The sequence below is a fragment of the Hemicordylus capensis genome, chromosome 8 (assembly GCF_027244095.1).
Source record: "Hemicordylus capensis ecotype Gifberg chromosome 8, rHemCap1.1.pri, whole genome shotgun sequence".
Lineage (NCBI taxonomy): Eukaryota > Metazoa > Chordata > Lepidosauria > Squamata > Cordylidae > Hemicordylus > Hemicordylus capensis.
Genome location: NC_069664.1, coordinates 18,347,150 through 18,365,008, shown reverse-complemented (window position 1 = coordinate 18,365,008; position 17,859 = coordinate 18,347,150). Strand labels below are relative to the sequence as shown.

Genomic DNA, 17,859 nt, shown 5'->3' with positions numbered 1-17,859 from the left:
ACCGAGTAACTGGCAAGAACACAATGGTTCTAGGTCTGCTGTGCTAATTTAATACTTGTAGTGGTGGGAGAGAAAACTCACACTCTCAACTGAATTCTAAACCAATGGTATTGTATTTGTTGATCAAGCATGGTGTAGTGGTTAGAGTGCTGGACTAGGACCGGGGAGACCCGAGTTCAAATCCCCATTCAGCCATGAAACTAGTTGGGTGACTCTGGGCCAGTCACTTCTCTCTCAGCCTAACCTACTTCACAGGGTTGTTGTGAGGAGAAACTCAAGTATGTAGTACACTGCTCTGGGCTCCTTGGAGGAAGAGCGGGATATAAATGTATTAATAATAATAATAATAATAATAATAAATAATTCTAGTCCAGCAGTCTGAAGTTCCTGAAGGAAGAACATTTCATAGCCTTTTGAGCCCACTCTTTACCCTGCTTATCTTTCCCTCCATGTATATAACCTGGCAACTGAAAATAACATGATTTCATGCATCTGATGAAATGGGCTATATTGCATGAAAGCTTATGTCACAATAAATCTGCTACTTTTTGAAGTGCCACAAGACCCTCGGTTGTTTTTCTGAAAAAAAAAAATCATTCCATACCCCTCTGGAATGAATGCTAATGTCAAATACATGCACATGTTCCAGGGAGCCACTGGCAGGTCAGATCACAGCTTTAAAAATCGGTACACATCTTTAAAATCACACATTTATCTCCCCAAATGAGCCAAGCAGTCCTATATTTGAGCCTCTCAGAAGCATTACAAGTCCTCTTTTTGGGCCAGTTTTTAGCATCCAAGGCAAAGCTTGTAACTAGATTTGAGGCTCTGACATGTTATCGTTACTCTAATTTTCAGCATCTTAGGTTTGCTTTTTAAAAATGTAACTCACCCCAGGCTCTAGGAATGGGGTAGCCTATAAATAAATAAATCAATGTTAAAGGACACCACACGCTGGGTGTTTGAGTTCACCCTGAAATACACTGCCACAGGAACGTATCACAACAGTCAAAGAACAGGGTAAAGAGTCACATCCTACTAAAGATGATGTTTCAACATTCTACAGTTATAAGCCTGAACATTCTGTTGGTCATAAATTCTAAACAGTTCGCCCAGTGGGTCTGAACATTTACAGACATCAGCTAGATGACATCACTTCTCCAAATCTGCTGTAGATCTGAAATAAAATGGCTGGGATGAAGCAGTTTAAATATTAACCCTTAAACTCTAGGAACGCATAAAAACTCTTATGTTTTTTACCATCAGATAACAAAAGAATACGTTACCTTGTTTTTTAAACGTTCATTGTTTTAAAGACTCAGGTATATGTTGAGGCATAAACCTATATTGTTTTGAACAAATCCATCCAATATTTCCTGAGTTAGTCATCTCTGAAGTACCCATAATAATAGGATAAAATCGACGAAGGACACCAATCAGTGATTTTGCCCACTGAGGGCTCTGAAACCAGAGCTTGGAGACATTCATCAGGGGCTTTTCTAGCAACTGACTGGGTAAGCTACACCTCTTGAATGTCTGCCTGGCTCTAACTCCAGGGCTTGTAACATTCTGCATTTTGGGAACCTGAAACATCCAAAGATAGGCTATTGTTCCATAGTTCCATTGTTTTATTAAAACCACTAGTCTTAAAATAGAAAGGACTAGTTTATACATTCACCAAAAACAAGTGGGGGAGTTCTTCCTGGACTGTATCATTTAAGCTGCAGATGGGGAGTTGCGAGTGTATCTTCTTTATATATTATTCTCTTAAACATACCTGTCGCTAATCCCATGTGTGGCAGCTCTCGCGATAGTTTCTGAGCTGTTGCTGGGGGATAAACGACGGTGATGAGCGGGAGGGAGAAAACAACCATGGCGGCTGGCGGAGCCACACCTGCTGGTGGAGCTGTGCCAGTGGGAGGAGGCAGCTGGCCAGTGAAGCCTCACTGGCGGGCAAAGCCGCACCAGCAGGAGGCGGCGGCCGGCCAGTGGAGCTGTGCCGGTAGATGGAGGAGGAGGAGGCTGGCCGGCGAAACCACGCCAGCAGGAGGAGCCGAGGAGGCAGCCGGCCAACTGGAGGAGGTGGTGGTGGGCGGGCGGGCCAGAGGCGGCTGGCGGGCAGGTGGGTGGGAAGTTAGGTGCCGGCGGGCGCCTGGTGAGAAAACAACAGCAGCAGCGGCGAGTGGGAGAAAACAGCTGGGACAAATTAGAAGCGCAGTTACTCTGTGCCTGGCCCAGCTAGTTTAAATGATTTCCCTAAGGGAAAATAAATTCCTGCATATAAAAGCAGCCTATTGGGAAGAGGACTCGTCTGACCCTCTCTTCCTGAAACACTCGTTTTCTGTACGAAAGGCGGGTTTTTCATATTGGGAGAGTATTACAAGCATGCAGTCCCCATTTGTAGCCTGAAGTATAGACCAGGGAAAGGTTTACGGATCGATGGTGATGAATGTATAAACTGGTGCTAAGAAAGCAGAAGTTATCTTGATCCAGACTTTACAATCCAGGGCCCAAGTCCTTTGCCACACGTCCTCACCTTCATATGACCAATTGTTGTTAAGCGTTTGCGACAATACGTGCATCTCTTGCAGAAGGACTGAATCGGCTTGACTGCTGGTCTCCCCTCCGTCATCTTCCTCTAAAATCTCTTCTTCCTCTTCAGGATCGGGCGAGTTCTGCATCATCTCCTCAATTTCTTCAATCACCTGTTAAAAGAACAGTAGCATCAAGTCACGTCTAGATTCTGTGCTCAAAACATCAAAGTTTCCATGGTAACACTGTGTCTGATTGTGTGGCATATCACTACTAAAGGCGATGAAGCCATTCATTTTTAAAAACTTCAGATTTGACTATAATAAGCCAATATTTTGGAATATCGCAACAGCTACATCATTCAACTGTAAATACTAGAGAGCAAACTTCAAAATGAGGATGTAGAACAAGAGCCACAGAATGTTCAATCCTGAGCAGTTTAGTGAGCAGCGACCACCAGAAGAAATTTTAAAGGACAGAAATGACTAAGCAACTATTTAATTAAGAGATTTTTCAGGTAAGCAAGCTTGGAAACGGCTTAAAACAGAAGCATGTCAACTATCAGGAGGAAATTAGGGACATTAAGAATGTAAATAGCACAGGATTTTAAAAAGTACTGAAATATCTCATTTATCCATTGTCTGGGGTAAAACACTTGAAGATCTCTGCTTCCTGTTCTGTCCAAAGGAAGTTCCACAACACAAGGGTCCACACGCTGTTTTAAATACTGGCACAACCACCTATTTGCAAAACCCACTGGCACCAGCTTTCCTACGTGCAGCAGCCCCAGCGGGTCCAGAATGCAGACATTTAACTGCACACCATGTTGGCCACTACTGTGTCAAATACGCCCACTTACCTCTCGAAAAACAGTATTTAGCATTGGCTATTTCCTTTAAAAAATGATGTTGTGGCTCAGGGCTTAAAAATCACCCAGATATGTAGATGCCAGTTATAGTTACTCACTGAACAAGCATAGGTTTCTTTTGCCAGAGGCACTCTCTTCTTTGCTCAAGGATGGATTTGCCTCTTTCACAGGAAGACCCATGTTATAGTGAGATTCTGTCCAGTCCCAGCACAGTTGTTGCTGGTGTTACTATTTAGACTATGAGCCCTTTTCATACAGGGAACCATTATTTTCCCATGTAAACCACTTTGAGCACTTTTGAAGAGCAGTATGTAAATATCTGTAGTAGTCTGTAGTAGTTCCAAGCTTAGTGATGCACATGGATTAAGAGGCTATTCACACAACCGATAACTAGCTAGGACAAGTTTCCTACCCAGATTTGGGCACTGTATGCATTCCCAATTTTCAGTTAGCTTTTGGCCCCTAAATGCCATTTTGCATGTTTGGGCATACTGCAGTTACAACCGCAGCCAGCTATAACTGTGGTTATCTTGTCCGTCTGAACTCAGCCTACATGTTCCATCAGTGGGGTTTGGAATTAAAGTTGGGTATCAGGGCACAGTCCTGGTTTTAATATCCAGTCAGGATTATCTACGTTGCCTATTGACACGTCTTTAAAAAGAGAGATGTTAGGATGTGGTATTTTTCCTTTGTGTTCTCAAGTATGTTTCCCACAGATATAACCTAGTCACTGAAATAAGAAGTTTCGTAATAGGTTGGCTGGATCCCAACCCTCATCATGCTGCCGTTTGTTTTTCTTTGCTTGAAGAGACTTCATGCTAATTTAGTCATAACGTTATCCAAGATGACAAGTGAATTCCTTTTTCTTTCTTTTTTTAAGTAGAAGGCATGCACAAAATTCCACAATTCTTGGGAGTGCCCAAGAGAAACCAGAAACCATGGTTTGTTTGTTTGTTTGTTTGTTTATAGAACTATTTATTTGGTTTAGGGATTTATATCCCACAGTATCCTGTAAAAACAAGTACAAGGCAGCAGATGGCCCCCAGATGCCTGCCCCCAGATGGCCAGAGGGTAATGTTGGAGCTATCAGCTCAGCAGAGATCAGATGACACAAGCGACCAGTAGAGTTTCAATTGGTCAGGGCCAGCTCCAAGTTTGAAGGGGTGTATGACAAAGGTCACTCTGTCTTTAAGTGGTGCCTAAGCTTTCAATATTTGGAGATCCATTCTGTATCACAAAGGGCTGAGCATCCGGCTGCTACCTTAGTCAGGAAACAATCTGGTCCAGAGCGAATAAATTGATCCTGAGCTAAAAACATTGCATAGTTCCTTGTCTCGCCTATGTGGGATCCCAATTCCTAGCCAATCCCCTCTTTGTTCTTGTGGGATGTCTCTTAACAAGATTGTAGCAGCACTTCTCACAAGGGGACTAGGATCCAGAATAAATTACAGAGAGAGAATACCTTTCAGGAAAAGAGACAAAAGCTGGCACCACTGTGCCTGGAGTCTTCAAGAAGGCCACCATCTTTGGTTTAAAAACAACACCACCAAACACGCTCATTGCAGAAAACACCACTTGGACCAGTGCGGCTCTGCAGTTGCTCAATGAACAAGGGTATCATCGCCATGGAAACCAACAGAAATTCACAGGTGCAGCAAAGAGTGCAGCAATAGGCTTCAGATATTGACTGACTCGCTCTGAAACCTCAGAGACAAAAGGAGACGTTCCCGTTGACTCTGGATTCTCTGCAAGAAAAATTGCCTGGATTCTTCAGCCAGGGTTGTGCAGGAGGATACCTATCTGGAAATCTTTCAGGCCACACCATGCAATACTCTGGTACTGCAAAATCCCATTTATCTGATGTTGGTTAAGAGCCGTTCATTCACAGTATAGTATAAATGCAGAAGGCACACTATGTCCTCATAGGACTCAAAAGAGTCCTTTTCTCTGCCAGCAATTAACAAAGCACATGTGCCGCACCACCATGCCACCAATTACTAGTTATGGGCAGTCCATATGATCCTCTTATAGGCAGACCCAAGCAACCCACTCCTCCCTAGAGCTGCATATGCAGATGACTTAGGCTTCATAGATGGGTATCCTGTGCGCATGGGGCTCTAGAGCGAAACAGGGCTACTGGATTATGCCCCTTAGAAGAAAAAAGTATTCCTAGCCAAAGTTATCCATTTGTCCATGGGAGTTCCCCTCCACATCTGCAATGCACTGACTTATCCTGCCTACCTTCCCAACGCCCTTCACCTTTTTACATTATAGCCTGATCGGATATAAGCGTTTGCCATTTCAATTCAATAGAAAGGGTATAACCTCATCAAGGTGAATTTTAACAACTATGTAAATTAGGCACACGTGTGTAAATTACCTTAAATTTGCATATTTCATTCTTTTTCTAGCTACAGAGAAGGACAGTAATACTATGAAGTCCTTACCCACTGGCCACTATAAACAGACTTCAGCTAGCCATCTGGCTTCTGAAGTTTCCACAGGTGTCACCTACATACTTTCAAGAAACTTTCACAATAAGTGCGAGAAACTTGCTATTTTTCAATATGAACATTAAGATTCTGAAGAAGCTGCATGCTTTGCTGAATACTACATTCTGTGTAGTTTTTTCGCTTGTGCAAAATCACAGTATCTACAGTTTAGTGTGTATCTTTAGGACTTTAAGTTCTTGGCTGTACTGTGTCTTCCCAAAACCATGCTCCCAAGATGAAACCAGCAAGGTCTGAATATCCAGATATCATCATTGCCTTGTAGGGCATATACTATATGAAGCCAGCCTAATAGTAGTAACATAATCATAAAGGACAGATCTTGAGAGACCCTCAGATTATACTAGACTGGTATCTGACTGAACTTATGGGTGTACAAATTACAGTTTAAGAACCCTGACAATGTTGTATTCCAAATGGCCCACAGTTTCTCTTCTATGAAATAAGATGAAACCAATGTTCCTTAATAGTCTCACTGAGAAGGAGATAAGGTAGCTGAAGCAGAATCCTGAATGAAACCAAGAAGGAGCCATATTTAATGGTAAATTCATATTATTATTATTATTATTATTATTAATAATAATAATAATAATTCAATTTCTATACCGCCCTTCCACAAATGGCTCGGGGCGGTTTACAAAGAAAAATAAAACAAATAAGATGGCTCCCTGTCCCCAAAGGGCTCACATTCTAAAAAGAAACATAGGACACACACCAGCAACAGTCACTGGAAGTACTGTGCTGGGGGTGGATAGGGCCAGTTACTCTCCCCCTGCTAAATAAAGAGAATCACCACGGTAAAAGGTGCCTCTTTGCCCAGTTAGCACATAATCTTCAAGGATGATTAGTGATGTATGCAATCAGTTTTGCTTTTTACACTCCGAAAGAGAAGGGAGCAATGCATGTATATTTCCAATGCCACATTTATGCCATGGCAAATAATTTAGTAGCATTGCAATAATGTCACCTGTTTATTCTTGGAAGCTCTTCCGGTGGTCCTTTTATCCTATGGCAATATTGTGTCAGCATGTTGTCAAAGTTGCTTCCAACTACATATGAATTCCCACATACTCTCCCAGGATCCATATTCTACCCCACAACACCACAGACAGAAGAAGTCAGAAACAGCAACACCTTTTAAAAGGTTATGGAAAACTGGTGATGCAGTAAAAACCAAGATGTACATAACACCAGTGGTCACAAGAAAGAAAATAATGTAGAACAGTGTAAACCATGTAAGCAGTGGTTATTTTGTATGAATTTTAAGTTTGCTATATAGTGGATGTCAGCAAATAGGGTACAGGTGCAACTGAAAGTACTCAAGGTGTCTCCAAAGCCATTAGCTCTCCAACCACTGTTATGAGGCATTGCTCAAAGCAAATCTGTCAAGTAGAGGAAGGAGCTGGTGATATAAGCAGTACAAAGGACAAGCCTCGTGTTGCATTGACCAGCCAATTTTTCTAATAAGGTGATGGAAGGAAGGCAAGTCCTTAGAACTGCCCATTTTTCACCTAGGGAAGCCCAGGAAGGTGCATGTACCTGATCTGCTGTGAGTAGAGGATCCTCATTAATACCAGAGTCATGTTCACTCTTCTCGTTAAGTTCTTCCTCCTCCTTCTCGTGGATCTGAAGGGAAAAAGAAAACCCAAACTGCATGCTGATTCAGTAGCAGGTATGGGCCCAACTTAGGTTTTCTGTGTTTTGTTCGATTTTTTTTTGAGCCTCAATTTGTTCTTTATCACACGAAGTATCCAGATAGTCTGGTTATTTTAAAAAATGCAGGTCTAAGAAGCAGTTAAAAAGATCCACAGCATTCCATCCCCTGAGATTCAACATGAGCTTTTCATGCAGCATGCTTTGAAAGTTCAGTATCTCTTCTCCCCAAGGATCTGGGAGAAGGAAGTGTTGGGGAAGGAGGAAATGCAACAAAACAAGACCTCAGAGAAGAATTGTAGAGAGTTCGTAAAGACAAAGAACCAGCCACACCATGTTCTGAAACATCGTGTGGAGGGAAGCAGTCATATGAAGTGTGTGTTCATTTAACGTATTTTAAATATGTATATTCCACTTTTCCAAAATTGGGGAAGAAAACAAAATGTTTGTGTTGAGGCTGCATGCTGACCCATGGCCAGAAATGTTATAATGTGGGGGCCTAATGATGCAGGAAATCACTGCAGATCAGCCAGAGCATAAAGTACTGGGTCAATTCAGATTACATTTGTCCACTGGTTGCCCACACACAGTAAGGACATGTACGTGCTAGGGTGCCTTTCGACTAGCATCTGAGCGGAGTGTAGAGAAGTAGTTCAGATGAACTGCACCCACCACACACACAATTAGGGAAAGGCACGCAAGTGTGCTAGAGGCATACATGACTTCTCATGGCACACACACATCATCATTGGGTATGGGTAGCCAACAGACAACGCATTGTCTGAACCAGCCCACAGATACGTTAAAGGTTAGTTGCACTGCTTGTAGCGAACCACGGTGTAGAATACGACCTAGATGCTTTCCCTTATATCTCCACAAATATGAAGGCTGGAGACCTTCTTCTTTCCATGCCCCTCACCCCCTTTATTTAAATTAAAGCTGAACATTCAGGGAAGGGACCTAGAATAGCCACAGGGGAGTCAGACAACCATGGCCACTTGCAGCGACAGGCTTGGCTGAGTGGGATGCAGAACCTCACATCACGGAAACAGCCTCCTTGATGCTTACGGCATTTGTCTCTTCAGACAAGTGCCGTAAGCACGGGAAACGTGAGGGTGAGTCTTTTGAACACATCAGTGCCAGGGCAGGGCTTGGAGGCACACTCTTGGGTTGCTGCACAACACCCCTCACTTCCCCCCACCACAGTTTCTTTTAAAGTCTGAAGGGGACTGTAGTGACTCCTATCATAAGACCGGGCTTCACCTTACTGGTGGGCTCAATACCACACAAAATGGCTGGGTCACAACCACACAAAATGATTCCACTTGAACGGGACATGAGAAAAGCTGTATGTGTGTGGGGGGGGGAGAAAGGTGTTCTTCATCACAGGCACATAATGACCACTTTAACATTTCTCTTCTTACTTCATTAAAACCCCACAGTGGCACCCTTTAGACCGGACCTCCGGGCGGAGGTCTGGTCCCCCGCAGGCCTGGGCAAGGGGGCCCAAATGCTGAGTCTGGGATTGTCAATCACTCCTGTGATGCCACCGCTGGCTTGCCCGAGCTATGCTGGGTGGCCGAACAACCTGTGCTAGTGACAGCCAGGCGGGCTCAGCACATGCAGAGGCGATGGGGCCAGGGCGGGCGAGAAGGCTTCCAAGCTAGCAGACAGCCAAGCCGCTTCCACCCGGCCATCCAGAACCAGGGTGTAAACCAACTAGACAAACAACATTTTAGCTCTATTTTTTAAAAATGAAACCAAGTGAAGGTTCAGAAGTATCATTGGGGGTGTCTGGGCTATACCACTTCATATTGCAGGTGGGATCTTATCCGATGGAAAACTCCACCAAGGGGCGGGGAGACCTTGCAGTCAGAAAACTAGCATATCAGAGAGAAGATATCAGACGTTCTTCAGATATAAGAGCCCCACATAAGCTCTTGTAATCAGCCTGTCATCGCTATTCAATTCAAACAGAAATGCCCAAAAGTCTGCCCTTCCCATTTCCCTTTTTATTTAGGAAGTTAATCAATATTTGCTTGTCTCACTGTTTCACTGGCCGCAGCAGTTTATTTGAGTGCATTGCTGCACTGGGCAATGTTACTAACGTCTCTGTTTCCATGCAGCTGAGATTGCATAACATTTGCTAAAGCAGAAAGAAAGACTGCTGCTGCTGCTTCTGCAGAGTGGATGCAGAAGATTCCCGGGACCCACCTTTTAGAGGCAACACTGATTCTTACAAAGGTGCCCCTTCTACTATACCCAGAAATACATTACTATAATATTTAAAGTGCATTTACAGGAGCGGGGGGAGAGAACATGTTTAGGTTTCTACAGCATGGTTTCCCACAAGCGGAAGGAAGTTCATACTTGCAGGAAACCGTATTACATTGGATCTCTTTATTAGATGTTGATAGCCACATGTGCTCTTTACAAAGCAAATGACTCCACAGATGCAATGATTGTGGCCAGACTGGCACCAACACCAAGCAAAATTGGGTCCGGGGATGCTGACGGAGCCTCTGAGCTATGTATGCCTAGGACCCAATGTCATCTCAGTTTCACCCTCCCCACTGTTCTGCTGGCACTCAAGAGGCCAGTGTGAGCAGTTAATTAAGAACTGTAGCAGTGAATGAATGAGGAGAGTGCTCTTTCTGGGGAAAGGCACATATTTGGTCTGGAATGTGTGGACATATATGAAGCTGCCTGATACGGAATCAGATCATGGGACCATCTAGCTCAGTACTGTCTACACCAGACCTGCACAACATAAGGCCCGGGGGCCGGATTTGGCCCGCAGAGACTATATTACCGCCCTCCCCAAGTATCCTGCAGCAACACAAGAGCTGGAAACTGCCTTAGAGCGCCATCCTGTGCATGATTTCTCAGAAATATGCTCCATGGTGTGCCCAGTGAGGCTTACTCCCATGTAAGCATGCCTAGCATTGTAGCCTGAAAGCAACAACAACTAGGGAGAGGAGAGGACTTGGCATTTGTTTGGGGCTGGCATGCACTCTAGAGGCCCCATTCACTGAGCACAAGGACAGGACCTCTTCTCTGGCCACTATCCTTGGTTAAAACGATGGGTCCATTGACGGGGGGATAGATCCACAAGTACCTAATATAATAATTTTAATTTTAATGTAATAATATGCTTTAAAAAATGATCTCGGCCCCTGCACGCCAAATTGTGGATGGTTCTGGCCCACCAGGGCATTTGAGTTGTGCAGCCCTGGTCTACATCAACCAGCAACAGCTCTCCCTAATTTCAGGCAAGAGTCTTTCCCAGCCCTACCTGTAGATGGCAGGGATGGAACCTGGGACCTTCTGCATGCAAAGCAAATGCTCTACCTCTGAGCTATGGCCTCATCCCCATTCTATCATATTCTATCAAGGTAAAGAAAATATCAAATTGGCAGATCCTACATACTGTGACAAGGGTGCCTGTGCAGTCTTTTGGCTATTTAGAGGAAAGCGAAACCCCTAAAGATTGCCTTCATCTGCACAATCTTCACCATTCCCCCATCTACCAATCAACAGCCCTAATCCTTGACCGTAGCATAAACAGTTTCTCCTTATTCCTGCCCCAGGCTCTAGAATTGTTTCCAGGTTTAGAGAGGAATTTCTGAAGAAAAAAACCCCATCTCCCAAGTACATTGTTTTATGGCCATCGTGCATTCTTGGCAAATAGGCAGTTTGGTCTTGGGGGAAGGAGCAATTGTGCCCATTCAGCTACTTTCAAGGTCAGCGCGCTCTGCTAGCTACAGTGCAGAAAGAGGGAATTACATCATGGGGAGGGTTATTCATGGTTTGTTTAAGATTTCATCCTCCTGGCAGATGCAGAAGGCCTCTTCAGTAGACAATCTAAACATTCAGGAATTTACGATACAGCTCTGCTGGGACCGTAATACTTCAAAATGTAATAGACAGAGGATCACAGATTCTAACGCTTCATTGTATTAGATGCCTGCACAGGAGAGCTGGTTGAGGAGGAAGAGCTGGAGCTGGGTCTCACGATCAGTGAGACCAGGTTTTCGTGAGTGTGCGAGGACAGTGGGCTGAGCCTGCTCTCCCCACACACGAGCAGGAAGGGTACCCTGGGCGGCCGGATCGGCCGCCCACACAATTGCTGGCTCTGTGATGGAGCCGGCGGGGGCTGGAGGGAGTGGGGGCCAATTGGCCCCTGGAGGCTCCAGCATGCCCTGAGCAAGCACTCAGGGCATGCTGTCAAGACCCCCGGAGTCGGGAGGCGACTTTCTGCCTCCCCTCCGGGGGTCTCCTCGTGAGTAGCCATGGCTACTCACGATTGGGAAGCCCAGGTTTGCGGAGCCCTTGCTCCACAAACCTGGGCTAAGGGGCGGGCTACAATAGTGGGCTAGCCGCCTGCGAGCCCGGTGGTTTACATGATCAGCAAAAATCGGGCTAGGCTCTCCAAGCCTGATTTTTGCTGATCATGAGAATAGCCCCCTGGTCTTGCGGTACAAAGCTAAGCAGGGCCCACCTGGGTTTGCATTTGGATGGATGGCTACATGTAAGCACTATAAGATATTCCCCTTAGGGGATGGGGCTATAGCTCAATACAAGAGCACCTTCATGCCTACATGCAGAAGGTCCCAGGTTCAGTCCCTGGCATGGGCAGGTAGGTCTGACTTGGGTTAGGGCAGCTTCCTATGTAAATTAACCTACAAGGGAGAAAGCTAAACTAGAATCTTACGGCCTGATGAGCTGCATGCTGGGAGTTTTTCACATGGTTGATTATTCCAACAAATGATCCCCTATTTGTATTCTGAAGCAAAAGAACCCCAGAAGGACTTTATCTCTGGATTAAAACAAACAAAATCTAAATCAGCCTTTACTGACAAAGATCAAACAACACTAGGATGATCAAAGGCTGCAAACACAAGTGAAGGGAACGTAGTGTTTATTTTTCTTTCCTGTTGCTGAGCCTTAAAATTTTAAGTCCACAGCTCTCTCTGAATGTGCTCCCCCTCAAGTTCATGTCCTCCATCCCCATCACAGCTCTCCTCCATCTGTTACCTGAGCACTCTTGGCTAAACTTAACGAGCTTCGTTGGGGGCTGCTTCATTTGGCACTTTCCCCATCATTATTGCAACATATTATCTGTAAAAGTGTCTAAAAGATACGAGGCACTGTTCATTAATCAAAATACACAGCACCGTGCCCAGAGGCTCACAATCTACCCATTTACACTCATGCTGTGGACATCATGCATTACAAAATACATGGTTTTTTCCCTACAGAGCGCTTAATACATGCTTTCCTAAAGAGATCACTCTCTGTAGGGACAAATATGTGTTTTGTAATGCATGAAGCACAGCTTGAGTGCAAATGGGTTGGGCAGCCACTGCCAGTACACACTGCCTTAGTTGTGTACCTGTGCCATGCTTCAGGCATGACAAATAAGCCTTCCCCCATCCCACAATGCAAGTCTGGTCTGGCCTAGCCCACCCCACACTAACATATCTCTGTATGGAACAGTCTCAGCCTTATTCTAAAATGCAATCTGGTTTGCATTATGATTATTTTTCAACAATTTATCTATACTATGTGCCCCACCACCCATTAAGGTCACTTGAGGAGGTCCGTCCCCAGTTGCCGCCAACTCGTTTGGTGGCTACACAGAGGCGGGGCCTTCTCAGCTGCTGCCCTGAGATTGTGGAATGCGCTCCCTACTAAGATACGAGCCTCCCCATCTCTGGCAATTTTTAAGAAACTTCTGAAAACACATCTCTTCAACCGAGCTTTCTCAGCTTTTTAATTTTGTTTTTAAACTGTTTGGCTAGTTAATTGGTGTTTTATGATGTTTTAATTGTTAATTATTTTATGCAGTTTTACAATTTCTGTTTTAATTGTTAATTGATTTTAATGGTGCTTTAATGTAAACCGCCCTGAGCCTTCTGGAAGGGCGGTATAACATTTTTAATAATAAATAATAATAAATAAATAAATACATACAGGGGACAGTCTAATGAAATTAAATAAAAGTACAAGGCAGGTTGAGGAATTCCAGAGGCCCCACTAGATACTGGGAAGGATGGGATCAGCAAGAAGCCAGGCATGCTGGAGAGGAGGGCTTGCTCTTGGAGCAGGGCTTGCTCTTTTTCTGCCGCTATCATCACCAGTTGTCACCCATCCCCGCCAGCCACTGCTCTTACTACCATTATTCGCCATTTCTTGCACACATAACAGCAGCCAGAAAAGCCTCTCTTTCCCCTAAGCTATTTTACTTCTGTGGCTACTGTAGGTCGTGTGCAGCAAGCAACAGGGCTAGGGCAAGAACTGAGCCCTATTCAGACTTTATGTTGTACCTGCGTAGTTCAGATGCCTGTACACTCGCATAGATGTTTGTGTGAGGGGCTGTACCTGTGTTCCTTTTCAAAGTGAACCGGTGTACAGGCCCCCTAGAAAGCGCAGTGCTGGACCTGTGTTCAACGTAACACATTAATAACTGTACCTGCGCACAAGTCTGTATCTGGGAACACTGACTGTACACAGGCTGTATGAGTGCTGGACATAATGTGTGAATAAGGCTCTGGAGTGTCAATGAAGTGCAGTCAGAGCAGCGCACAAGCCACTCACTAGCCCCAGGGGGAGAACTGGGCCCAGCCTGCAACCAATGGCCGCCAGCTGGGTGAGACTGCTTCCCCTTGCCATGGCAGCAAGCATGAGTTTTCTTCATTCTCAGCAGGCTGGCACTGACGGCAACAAGAGCCACTGTCCCCTGCTAACTGAGCAAAGAGGAACCTTTTAAAAGTGGCGATTCTCTTTATTTAGCAGGGGGAGAGCAACTGGCCTTACCCATCCCCAGCACAGCATCCCTCCAGTTGCTGTTGCTGGTGTCTATCTTACATATCTTTCTTAGATTGTGGGCCCTTTGGGGGACAGGGAGCCATTTTATTTCAATACATACACACACACACACACACACACACATATCCCGCTTTGGGAACTTTTGTTGAAAAGTAGTATATACATATCTTGTCATGTTCGTAACACCATTTTAACCAACGGCTGCTGCCCAACATGTTTTTATCCCACAGTGTCCGACATAATGTCACATTTCCCACCATCATGAACCACTGACTAGAAGGCTGCTGCTGCTACTGACCCACCGAGGATGAAAGAAACTCATAAGGAAAGCCAGAGAACAGCACTGCAGAGACCAGCTCAATGGGAGATCGGTGACTCAAGGGGGCAACAGAGTTCTACTTGGTCCTATAAAGCTGCCAACTCTGACCTGGTTCTTGGGTCAACCCAACTCAACAGACTGAGCCGCTCTTGAACAGCTGCCCCATTGACTCACTTCCTGTCTCCAGACCACCAGCTCTGACTTACACAAGGGCTGTCCTTAAACTAATTCAGGCTAGAAATATTATGCACATGGTTAGCAGTTGTTTCTATAAAGCCATGGAAAACCCTGCCATGCACAAGATGGAGCAATGGCAGAAAAGCCACGGAAGAGTCAAACGGGGAGAAAACCAGCCTCAATAAGAGCACCAATAACCACCCACAACAAGAACCTCAAGATGTTTAGTTACAGCTGTGATCCACGCACTTTTCCTTGGACATTTTATTCATTATAAACCACTGGTCATGAACCCAGTCATGGACTCAATCGTGGACCCAAATGTCTGTCTTAAGATGGGCTGCACAAGTAGCAGCATCTTTTTTAAAGGGAGTGTGTATGTGTGTGAGAGAGAGAGGAGGGGGGGAGAGATGAAGTAAATATGGGGAAACAAAGAGCGGGGGGGGGGGAATCCCACACTGTAGATTGGACTGAAGTGGGTTCCAGATCTGTGAATGACTGCAATTACAGACTGAACAATATGACCCCAATTTCCAGGCACCCAATCCAGCAGAAAGCTTGCTGTGGCCTGAAGAGAGATGCTTCCTTTTCGCTTGAGTAATGAAAGAAGCCCCTGATTCCAGATATGTGCATCAGGTTGAACTAGGATTAGGAGGTCATTAATTAAATAGTAATGGTCCGTCATACAGAACGCCCGCACGAAATCAATAGGCTCAATTCCCAGAGAGTATCTACCACCCAGCTGCTGTCAGTCAGTGAAGGCACCCATTTAATCTCCCCGGGCAAGAACTAGACAGTTTAGCCTAACAGCACTATCTGCTCCTGTGTAACTAAAGCATCATTGCCTCCACATTTTTATTCATTTGCACTTGCATTTCATTATAAGCTAATACAAAGATAGTTATTTTTACATTTCTATCCCCTTCCTCCTCCGAGGAGCTCAGAGCAAGGTACATGGTTACGTTTATCCTCACAACAACCCTGTGAGGTAGGTTAGGCTGAGAGAGAAGTAAATGGCCTAGAGTCACCCAGTGGGCTTCATAGCTGAACAGGGATTTGAATTCATGTCTCCTCGGTCCTAGTCCAGTCTAAATGAGATATGAATATGAGATTCTGGTCACCATACCTCAGAAAGGGTATTATAAAACTGGAGAAGGTACAGAAGAGGGCAACCAAAAGGATCAGGGGCCTGGAGCACCTTCCTTATGAGGCAAGGCTACAACACCTGAGGCTTTCTAGTTTAGAAAAAAGACAACCAAGACAAGAACAGACCAGTCCCGAAATCACTGGAGGACATTCCAATGTGACGTCGAGGCATCCTTTAATTTCAGGAAGGGGGTGATCATCTGAATCGCCCCTCTACAGACAGCCCAAATCCCTGTTTAAACAGTGGGTTGGGATGTCCTCCAATGACAGGGCAGGTCAGGATGTCCCCCAATGACAGGGCGGGTTCACTATTGGTGTGACCCCAACCTGATCTCTGTGTGCTGGTTGGTGTTCCCTTGCCCTGGTCCCTTGTTATCTCATCAGTCTAGGTTTTTCTACCCAGAGCCTTACCAGTGAGCTGTAAGCAAGGAATACTTGAGTTATTAGAAAGAGTCTAATGTGTGCTACTTGTTCTCACACATCTAATATGCCCAACATCACACAAAGGGCAGAGATGGCTGCCAAGATGCTTTGGAAAGTCCCACATGCCTCTCAGAACAGAATTCTGGATTATCCAAAGGCTTCCACTCCCCACTGAAAAAAACATCTCTTTGCCATCTGTTGTTCATGCTTCCTGGCTTGATTAAATTAGCTCTTCACTCCAGCAAACCCATTAATAATTTAAGGACTAATAAGTTATTGTTGACTGAGCAGGATAACAAAGCCAGCGGTGGAGGCTGCAATTTTCCATTAGTCAGCATGCAAAGCCGACACATACATTTATTCAGCGGCTAGAGGAGAGGAAGAGGTGAAATAGTTGCATTTAATTGCAGCTGGGTTGTGCGTGCCAAAAGAGAGCCACCTTCAAACACAGTTAGTGGCACTTGGAGGAGAAGGATGGATGCTGTAGAGCAGGGTAGCACAACTGCAGTCCTCCAGCTGGTTTTGGACTACAACTCCCATCCTCCGCCACCACAATGGTCAATAGGCAGGGGTGATGGGGCATCTGCAGGAGGGTTGAATTGTGCAGCCCTGCTGTGGAGGATGGCCACAGTCTGCCCCTGCTCTCTGGGGCAGCATGAGAGGGACCTAGAAGCAATGGCTGGGACCAGCCCAATTGAATTGGGCTTCAAGGTCAAGCAGTCACAGATGTAATTCACTCAGTCAAAAACTGTGTTCTACCTGGGTTTGGGAGCTGTGTGTGTTCCCAATTTTTGGTTGTGTGGAAGCAAGTAAGAGGAAACCCTGAGTAGAAGTGTGGAAGCACGGCAGGAGGAAACGCTACCCAGGAGCTTTCTTCCTAGCTTGCTTTCTCACAGTCACTTCAACTCAGAGTATCCTCTTATCTTGTTTCCACACAACTGAACATTGGGAGCACACACAGCACCCAAACCCGGGTAGAACACAGTTTTTGACTGAGTGAATAACCTCACAGTCAAGAAGCAACTCGTATCCCAGCTGCCCCCTTCCAAGAATGAATTCCACACAGGCCTTCTGTCACCTTCAGCAGTGTATTTTGATCTCCAAAATGTTTTGCCCCCATAACAGACTGGGAACTGTCTCCCACTGTATCCTCAAACCAGCATGAGTTAGTCATTCACAGGAACATAGGGAACTGCCATATACTGAGTCAGACCATTGGTCTATCTAGCTCAGTATTGTCTTCACAGACTGGCAGCGGCTTCTCCAAGGTTGCAGGCAGGAATCTCTCTCAGCCCTATCTTGGAGATGCTGCCAGGGAGGGAACTTGGAACTTTCTGTTCTTCCCAGAGAGGCTCCATCCCCTAAGGGGTGGCCATTTGACCTCACAAATGAGCAGCCTG

At 45.2% G+C, this 17,859-nt stretch overlaps 1 protein-coding gene and 1 long non-coding RNA gene across 9 annotated transcripts in view; one reads left to right on the top strand and one right to left on the bottom strand.

Moving 5' to 3' along the window:
- Positions 1–17,859, bottom strand: part of FEZ1 (fasciculation and elongation protein zeta 1) — a 58,251-nt gene that overhangs the window by 18,171 nt on the left and 22,221 nt on the right. For 4 of the 7 annotated variants that reach the window (XM_053269115.1, XM_053269113.1, XM_053269114.1 and 1 more), the window contains exons 4-6: positions 7,450–7,536; positions 2,537–2,705; positions 893–916 (exon numbers count right to left, since the gene is read on the bottom strand). In XM_053269115.1, coding sequence (XP_053125090.1) covers positions 893–916; positions 2,537–2,705; positions 7,450–7,536 — 280 coding nt within the window. The remainder of the gene's footprint in view (positions 1–892; positions 917–2,536; positions 2,706–7,449; positions 7,537–17,859) is intronic. The other 3 variants (XM_053269111.1, XM_053269112.1, XM_053269116.1) reach the window with 3 other exon arrangements.
- LOC128333558 (uncharacterized) lies at positions 2,713–15,204 on the top strand. 2 transcript variants are annotated; one of them, XR_008310969.1, is made up of 4 exons: positions 2,713–3,049; positions 7,426–7,582; positions 9,690–9,807; positions 14,625–15,204. It is a non-coding gene; the product is annotated as an uncharacterized LOC128333558 (long non-coding RNA). The 2 variants fall into 2 exon arrangements; XR_008310968.1 differs by lacking the exon at positions 7,426–7,582.